Source organism: Melospiza georgiana, chromosome 10 (assembly GCF_028018845.1).
Source record: "Melospiza georgiana isolate bMelGeo1 chromosome 10, bMelGeo1.pri, whole genome shotgun sequence".
Taxonomy (NCBI): domain Eukaryota; kingdom Metazoa; phylum Chordata; class Aves; order Passeriformes; family Passerellidae; genus Melospiza; species Melospiza georgiana.
The window spans coordinates 8,607,004-8,615,885 of record NC_080439.1 but is presented as its reverse complement, the minus strand read 5'-3'; the positions used below and the strand labels follow the sequence as shown (position 1 = coordinate 8,615,885).

The following is an 8,882-nucleotide window of genomic DNA, read 5'->3' as shown; positions in this document are numbered from 1 at the left end:
CTGCTCGGGGGTGCCCCCAAGCACGGGGGGCCCCTGTGGAGAGGGGAACCCTTGTCACAGCCGGGTGCCACTGGGCCAGACAGCTGAGGACCACCGGACACGGCTGGGCCCTCCCCTGGCATGCAGAGGTGATGCCAAACAGATCCCCAACACCCTGCTCCAGATCCCCCCACATCCTGCTCCAGTCCCCAGCACCCCACAGACCAGAAAGCTCACCCCTCGGGATTCCAGGCCAGCTCCCACCCTGGATCTACCGCAGCCCCTCACCTGTGTCTCTTTCCCAACACCCATCCAGGCACCCGCTCCTGTAGCCCCATTCAGTGCTGGGGTTCCCCCTTGGAGCCACACCAGTCCTGCCTCAAGCCCTGCCAGTCCCCTTGGCCCCCACGTGTGTGTGTGTTTGTACACATCCTCCCATTCTGTATCCTTGCAGGAATGCAGGGGCACACAGGTGTAATTCTGCAGGTGTGTGTAAGTGTGGCCACGTGGGGACTGTGCCCTGGGACACCCCTTGTCCCACTGACCCTTCCCTGGGGGCTCTCTGTGGAAAAGGGGAAGGGTTATCCCCTGTGGGGACCTGTGATGGGGCAGCAAAGGGTGACCCCAGTGTCCCCCCAGAGCCCCATTTGATTTACACACCTCTACCCCAGACCCACCCTGGATCTTTCCTCCCACATTGTTGACAGCCAGGGCAGTGATTGCATTGATTGGCACTGGTGGTTCTGAGCAGCCTCACCCAGGACCTCCCCCATTCAGGTCACCTGGGGCAGCTGGGGGGCTATTTAAGCTCAGGATGAAGTTGGTGCTTCTTGAGTGGACTGTGGCTACAGAGCTGTGACCCCTGGATCTTGGACCGATGGTGACAGCAGCAGTGGCTGTGGCTGGTTGGAGAGGACCATCCTGTCTTGGAGCAGCACAGTTCCTGCTGTTCCCTCACATCCAGGTCCCGCTGCTCATGCGGGGGTCCTGGATTGCAGCAAAGCCAGATCCCTGAATGGAAATGGCATTTCATTCATGCCAGCCCACAGCCCAGTGAGAATATCCTGAGGGGGTGAGAGTGGCATTTTCCAGACAGCCCTGTGGTACATATTGCTGTTCCAGCATCGCCATAGCTGAGATCTTGTTGAAAGGTGCTGCAGAAGAGCATCCGCTGGGCTGGTCCATGAGGGAAGGCAGGTTCTTCTATTTTGGGAAGGCTCAGCCATGCTTTTACCTTTGTGTCTGGATCTGCAGAAGATCGGTCCCTGCTGTCCCCTGCCAGAGCCAGGTCGGGACAGTGGTACCTGCTCTCCTGGCAAGGCAATTCTTTTATTCATGCCTTTGCTGGAGAACCGGCTTGAACTTTTTCATGTGAAAGCTCCTGCTCCTGTGAAAAGTGCCTGGGAAAATAGGCAAGAGGCCCACGCTGAGATGTGGCCTGCTTTTCCCGTTGCTGAGCCCACGTGCCCTGCCCGTGGGCAGGGACAGGCAGAGCGTGGCACGCGCGGGGCCGGGGCTGAGCGAGGAGAGGAGCAGATGGGCTGTGTGGGATGTGAGTGGCACCGGTGCAGCGCTCCAGGAGGGCTCCCAGCCTGGCAGGCTGCTGGGGAGAGGCTGGAAAGGGGTCACCCTGGGAATGGCCCCACATACCCCACACCTGTGTCTGCACAGTGCCTCACACCTGCGGGAGCTACTTGACTTGGCTGTGGGGTGGAGCTCTGTGACGGTGCCTGGGATTTGGGGTGTGGGAAGGACTGTCTGCCCATCCCAGGCAGGAGGAGGGCTGGATTTGTGCCAGCACAGCTGGGCTGTGGGTGGGACAGGGCAATGCTGTGGCTCTGGGCTCTGCATCTCCTTGGGACAGCTCTAGTCTCCGCTTCCCCAAGGGTGCTGCTTGTCATGCATCCCTGAGCAGCAGGGGAAGGTACCCAGGGCCTGGATGTGAGTGGGCTGGCAATGGGGTGCATAAGAGACCCCCTCATTCCCTGCCATTGCATGTAGCATCCCCCCTGGTGAGCCAGATGAGCACTCTCCTTCCCCTGGCTCTTATCCCACCTTCCTTATCCGTCTTTTAGCAGCCACGTAATCTCCTTTCTTGCTTCCTTTGCAGCCTTTTGTCCAACACAAAGCCAACTCCACCGGAAAGAAGAGGCTGTGGGGGTGGGAAGCAGGGTGTTCTTCCTGCCCTGGCTCCTTCAACCTGGGCAGCAGCCCCTGGGCTGGGACACCTTGGGGATGATGCAAGGGCTGGAGGCCAGCCATGCCCCCCCGGTGGATGTGCAGGTAGGGCAGGAGGGTAGGAGGCACAGCATCAGGCTTGCAGCTGCACTGGAGCTGGCAGCAGAGGTTGTACTCCATTGCCCACACTTGGCCCATGCTCTGGGAGCTCACCAGTCCCTGCCATGCCCCAGCTCCACACCTGGATACTGCCCCTAAGACCTACACCCCTGTGGGTGCCTAGTCCAGGTGCTGTGATGGAGGTGAGAGCTTTTCCTGCAGTCACTGATGGTTCAAGTGGTTTTATGGTGGAAAATCGCCCTGTGTGTGTGCAAGTGGCCTGTGGTGGAGCACCTCCTGCCCATGCTCTGCAGGGACCCCGGGCAGCTGGAGCTGGGAACCACCAGGCACTGCCATCCCGTCCAAGGCCTGGCAGGAATGGGGTCAGTGTCCTGGCAGGCAGTGACTGGATGCCAGGGAGCTGAAAGGAGGCAGGAAGCACCAGCCACAGGACCCAGGGCTTTCCCTGCTGCACGTCTGGAGGCAGTGCTATCACCTGGGGCTGGTGCCACAGAGCTGGGGGCTGCCAAGGCATGCCAGGAGGCCAGTGCGGGTGCCTCCATCTGTGCTGCTTCCAGCCCTGCCAAGAAACGTGAAATGGCACTTCTGTTTCACAGCAGTGGCAGCCACTGGGGGCCTCACTGAGCGCCTGCTGGTGGCACTGATGCTCTCCCTGAGTCCCCATCCCAGCACAGGGACTATGTCACCGGTAAGGCTGGGGATGTGCCCGTCCCTGGCTGTTGCTGCTGGCTCTCAGTAGCCACAGCCCAGATGGGGATGCCACTTTGTGTGCTGCCTGTGCCACAGTCCAGGTGTTTGGGGGGAGCAGAGACAAACACTGGGCTGGGTACAGGCACTGGGGATGACCTTGTGAGACCATGGTTGTGGTGAAAACTGTCACTACAGGGCAGGGATGTTGGGGGACAGGTGTCCTGCTTGGCAGCTGTCCTGTGGGTGAGCCCGGGGCAAGTGTGCAGGAGTGGCGTGCTCCTCATCTTCTGCTGTTCCTGCAGCTGCTGCTGGGGGAAGATCAGGCTGTCCCTGCAGGGACAGTGCCTCCCCCTGGGAAGAAAGACAGGTTGTCATTACTGAGATGGGTTTGTCTGTCTGTGCACAGCCTGGGAGATGCCCTGTCAGGGCAGGTGGAAGGAGGATGGCGCTGTCCCCATTCCCCACATGAGCTGCCTGGGACACAGCTGTGATCCTGGCATCTGAGCAGATGGAGCCCCCCCAGCACACTGCCTGGGGCAGGGGCTCCACGGAGGGTCCCCTGCCGAGGCCCAGGGGTGGCAGGAAAGAGCAGGAAGGGGGGGAGCCAACCCTTCTGGGCAAACAGCCCTGCTGGGGTGCGAGGCTCCATCCTCGCCTGTCACCACATATCTGGTCACCATGACAACAGACAGGGAGGCAGGCAGAGCGGGCTGGCAGCCCTGGGGGGAGCGGGTGGAGGCCATGGGCATGGGCTGGCACACAGGGGCACCCTGTGGCTGTGAGGAGGCAGCTGTCAGGATGCGTGGCCTGTGTGACATGGAGGGAGGCTGGGCAGTGCTCAGCCCAGGCACTGTGAGCTCCCCACTGTCCTGCTCCTGGGCAAATACCCATGAGGGGCACGCAGCAGGTTTGTCTGGGGATGTGGGCGCTGCAGCGTGGCCGGGCAGCCCCTGTGCCACCTCTGTGCCAGCCTGTGCCGTGGATCTGGCACAGCAATCTCTGGCTGGTGGTGAGCAGAGGGGGTGAGTCATGCTGCTGCCCAGAGCCATGCCAGGCAGGACTGGCAGCTGGGGCTGCAGCCAGGCCACTGCTGGGCTGGTGGCTCCTGGGAGAGGCAGAGACCCGTGTGGGGCTAGAGTCAGGCTGTGCCCCAGCACTGGGGGTGGCAGCCTCCCTCCACAAGAGATGTGTTCCCTGCCCTGGGCACCTTTGGGGGCAAAGGGGAGTGGGGGGCTGCAGACCCCTCTCCATTGTCCCGTCCCTGTGTGGCTGCGGGGCCCTGGGGAACGAGGTGAGCAGTCTCGGGGAGCAGGGGCACCCCCGCCCTCCCCGGCCCACGCGCCCACTCGCGCCAGCAGCTCTTGGCATGCAGGGAGTGTGTTCCTGGCAGCCCGGCCCTCTCCCATCTGGTATTTATCTCCTTCCCGAAATCCCTCCTGCTGCGGGGGGGATGCCCGATGCTGGGGGGGTGAGAGGGGGAATCTGGGCCCCACTGCTCACTCTGCAGCCCAGGGAAGAGGCTGGGCTGAGAAAAAGGCGGGGTGGGGGAAGAGAACTCCCCCACACATCCCCACCCCAAGAATGCATGTGAGTCCCAGGAGACCCTATTGGGTCCTCTGGGACCTCCTGTCTGCTTTTAAGTCCTGGGGGCAGCCCTGTCAAGGTACCTTTGCCCCAAGCAAGCTCCCAGCCCAGCTGCAATTGTGCCACTGCCCTGGGGAGGGGGCACATCATCCCCCTCCAATCCCAACGCTGCTGCCTGGCTGACAGTGGCCTGCCAGCACTGTCCCCCACCCCCAAACCCTGGGTGCCCCAAAGCTGCAGGAGCCAGGAGAGCCCGTGGGTTGCCTGGGCAACTGCAGCCAGGCAGTGATGGGGAGCAGTCCAGGGGAGCAGTTGCCATGGAGACCCGAGGAGCACAATCACCTTGGCAACGGTCCTGTGTGTCCTGCCACCCCCCACCCAGGGCTGCATCTGCAGGAGATGCACCTGGGCTCCATTGTAAACCTGGGCCAGTTCCCTGGATGAGGAAGGAGGGGAGGCAGTGGTGCCCACCCCTGCAAGGGGACAGCCTTGGCTCCCAGCACCCACCCAGCCCCCAGCTGAACGGCGCAAAGGAAGAGGGGAGGCCAAGCTCAGCTCCTTGGCTTTATCACTCACACACCACTGCAAGCCATTCCCACACCCAGTCCTGGCCAGGAGCTCAGCAGGAAAGCCGGGTGCAGCGGGACTGGACACGAGGGCAGGCTCTGTGGCACCCTAAAGCTGTGCTCCCTGCAGAGAGGCACCGAGGGACACACCTCCCATCTTGGTGACAGAGCAGCTGGCAAAGGGACTCATCACTGCCAGCCCCTGGGTGTCCCCAGTGTCATCTGGGCAGTAGCTGTAGGCACACGGACTGGGGTGGCAGGACAAAAGTGGCACAAAGGTATAACACTGCAGTGGGTCAGGGGGGTTTGGGTCTCTGCCACTCCACTGTGCCTGCTGTGCCCCAGCAGCCCTGGCTTGCCCTAATAATCATCCCCATAAATCCACACACTGGGAAAAAACCACAAGGGAGAAGTCTTGCGTGGCTTTTGGGAGGTGATGGCTCAGAAAGAGACACAAGTCCAATAGCTGGCAGCCAAAGTAGTGTCCCAGTGTGGGGTTGGGGTCTCAGCTCCTCAGCTTAGGCATTTTGTAGATTTTCCCCAAGCTTTCACGTTTAGGGGGGGCCTTCTGGCAGACAAAGGGAGGATGAGGAGGCTGTAATTCCCCTCCTCCCCCAAACAGATTGAAGGGCACACCAAGACCCCTCCCTCCCAAAAGGAATTGCACAGCTGCACACGAGGAGACAGCTGGGATTTCTGCAGGCTCCAGGCTTGGCCTGGTTCACGCTGCCCCTCCCTGGGCACCCCCAGGTGCTCTCAGGCCTGGTAGAGGGGCACCACGCGGTCAATGGGTCCCCGGCAGATGGGGCAGAGGCGGGTGGGCAGGGCTTGGAAGCAGCGGAAGCAGCAGCAGATGTGGCCGCAGCCCAGCAGGACGCACTCACGGGGCCGCGACAGGCACACCACGCACGAGTCCTCGGGTGCTCGGTCGCCGCCCTCCTCCCCATCCAGCTCCTTGTCCTCCTCCGGCTGCTGCCCGGGCCGGGAGCGGCGGTAGGCACGGCACAGGGCGTGCAGGAGCACGGCCAGCCCCGCGGCCGCGCACAGCAGCGCTGCCCCCTTCCAGAGCCCGCTGGCCGACTCCAGCTCCGCCAGCACCGTCTGCCAGTCCCCCAGGCAGAGGAAGAACTCGCCTCCCTGGGCCGGCGGCTGCAGGTGCAGGGAGCCGTCGGGCTGCAGGGACAGCTCCCCGATGCCCGTCAGCCCGGCCCCCACCCGCAGCATCTCCTCCGTCTCCAGGATGCCCTTGGGCTTCTCCCCGATCAGGTACTGGCCCAGCAGGTCGCGGAAGCCGTGGGACGGCTGCTGGAACCGCTCGTACACCATCTCCAGGGGCAGGCACACGGCTTGCAGCGGGCTGTCCACACTCACCTGCGTGGCTGCCTCAGGGCCCGGCGAGGCCAGCAGGAAGGGGACGGTGTAGATCTGCTCCGAGAGCACCCGCTCGCTCTCGCTCCTGCAAGCACGGAGGGTTGGGGTGTGGAGAATCACAGCATCAGTCAGGCTGACCTCTGAGATCATCATCCTCAACCCATGACTGAATATCAGCCTGTCAGCTAGAGCATGGCACTAAATGCCATGTCCAGTCTTTCCTTAAACACCTCCGAGGATGTCAACTCCACCGCCTCCCTGGTGGTGAAACCTCCTGCTCCCTGGACAGCTCATTCCAATGTCTAATCATCCTCCATGTAAAGTTCTTCCTAATCTCTAACCAAAACTTCCCCTGGCATAGCTTGAGGCCATTTCCTCTTGCTTTGTCACTGGTTGCCTGGGAGAAGAGGCTGATCCCCACCTGGCTACAGCCTCCTTTCAGGGCGCTGGAGAGAGCAATAAGGCAACCCCAGAGTTTCCTCCAGGCTAAACATTCCCAGCTCCCTCAGCTGCTCCTCATCAGACGTGTTCCAGCCCTTCACCAGCTCTGCTGCCCTTCTCTGGACCTGCTCCAGCAGCTCAATGGCCTTCCTGAGTTGAGTGAACTGGACACAGGACTCAAGGTGTGGCCTCACCAGTGCTGAGTACCAGGGGATGATCACTGCCCTGCTCCTGCTGGCCACAACACAGAGAAGCTCTGAGCTCTTGGTGCTGAGCTAAGCAGAGGGACTAAAGTCTTTAACTAAGTTATTTTCTGCCATGTGGCCCCAGATAATGGGGTCTGGACTCACTGCTGCAAGCCCTCTCCTGCAGCCCCTTCCCATCACTCACCAGCTCCGGGCCAAGCTGTTCCAGATCAGCCGATGCTCCTTCAGCTGCAGTTTCTGGATCACGCCCAGCAGCCCCTCATGGTAGTGGCTGGTCAGTGCAGCCTGGGCTGGCAGCACTATGCCTAAGGACAAGGGATGTGTCACGGCCAAAAGAGGAGCTCCTGGCCCTTGTCCCTCGTGCAGGGCCACAGGGTGTCCTTACCTTCCAGGGCAACATAAGGCAGGCACCGCCCCTCAGCTGCAGACACCAGGGCTGGCAAATTGTCATCGACCTGGAGCTTTGGGGCCTCCTGGAAGAGCATGGACTGAGTGTGAGCGTGGGCAGGGACAGGGCAGTGAGCAGGCCAAGAATGGCGCTGTGGAGACCTCTGGCCTGCAGCCTGCTCAGATCTGCATGTCATGAGGTCACCAGAGGATGGAGCAGGCTGCAGGCATGAGTGTGTGCACCTAAATCAAAGCGTGGAGGGCAGTAGGGAAGAGACAGTGGTTGGAAAGAGCATCTAAGAGACAGGGCTACCTGTATGCGTGCCACAACTCTGGATTTCCTCCTGTACAGGTAGTAGAAGAGGCCAGAGAAGGCGAGGCTGGAGCCCAGACACAGCAGCTCCCCTGGAGTGATGTGTTTGTCCATGGTGCCAGGCTTGGGTGACAACGCCTGCAAGGTGAACATGTCTGGGGAATGGGGCTGTGTCACCCATGACAGGGACATCCCAGTCCCCCTGTTCTGAAGACAACATCCCTGGATCCCTGTCCCCAAGGCAGCGCTTTGTCTTGTTGTCCCCAACCCCAAGGCAGAGATGCTCCTCCGGCCCTGTCCCCATGCTCTGCCGCCCCAGAGCCAAGCCTGCCCACGGTCCCAGCGGGGGCAGTTCACCTCCAGCACCCACAGGTGCCCGGTACTCGGCTCGGCCCTGCATCCTGGGCCCAACCGGGGCCCAGTCCCACATCCGGGATCGGGCCGAGGCCCAGCGCCCGTGACCCAGCCCTGGGCCTGGCCCAGGCTCCCACCCGGGTCTGGCCCCCCGATCTGTCCCGGTCCAGCCCCCGGCTCGGTCCCGGCCCGGCCCCGCCGCCCCCGATGCCCCCGTACCCCCGAGGCGCCCGAGGCCCGGACCCTGGCCCTACCGCGCTTCCTGCTGGGAAATGTAGTCCAGCCCTCGCGGTGAGGCGGCGGCCCTGCCGTGACCGAACTGCCTCTCCCAGCATTCCTCACGCTGAACTACAGCTCCTGTCGTACTCTGCGTCGTCCGCAGGCAGAACCACAACTCCCAGCAGCCTTTGCGAGCGGCTCTGTCCGCAGCCGAGGCGTCCCGCGGGGTACCGGTACCGGGAGCTCGGGACACCCCGGCATGGGGCTGGGGCCGCGCTGTGCGGGGCGGGACCGGCCGGGCCGGGGCCCGGGAGCTCGGAGTGAAGGCTCGGGGCAGGCAGGGAACTCCCGTGGCTCTGACTCGTCCCCAGCAGCTTTGCAGTGTTCTTCCCCACCCCTCGCTTCCCTCACTCGGGGAATGTCCCCCCAGACACGCCGCCCCCGCTCCCCTCCCTCGGCGTGTCTCACCGCCCA

The 8,882-nt window shown here is 62.6% G+C and overlaps 1 protein-coding gene across 1 annotated transcript; it reads right to left on the bottom strand.

Moving 5' to 3' along the window:
• Positions 1-5,106: 5,106 nt before the first annotated feature.
• On the bottom strand, positions 5,107-8,606 carry LOC131087547 (mitochondrial ubiquitin ligase activator of nfkb 1-A-like). Its single transcript, XM_058031297.1, has 5 exons — positions 8,444-8,606; positions 7,836-7,973; positions 7,521-7,608; positions 7,320-7,440; positions 5,107-6,573 (listed from the first exon to the last, which is right to left on the bottom strand). Exons 1-5 carry the CDS (start codon positions 8,522-8,524, stop codon positions 5,874-5,876), a joined length of 1,128 nt encoding a protein of 375 aa, XP_057887280.1. The 5' UTR covers positions 8,525-8,606; the 3' UTR covers positions 5,107-5,873.
• Positions 8,607-8,882: the final 276 nt, after the last annotated feature.

Coding starts and splice junctions, on each gene's coding strand:
- LOC131087547 (XM_058031297.1), bottom strand. CDS start 8,524: ATGCTGGGAGAGGCAGTTCGGTCACGGCAGGGCCGCCGCCTCACCGCG. Junction 7,441..7,520: donor GCCTTATGTTGCCCTGGAAG/GTAAGGACACCC, acceptor CCTTGTCCTTAG/GCATAGTGCTGCCAGCCCAG. Junction 6,574..7,319: donor AACAGCTTGGCCCGGAGCTG/GTGAGTGATGGG, acceptor CCGTGCTTGCAG/GAGCGAGAGCGAGCGGGTGC.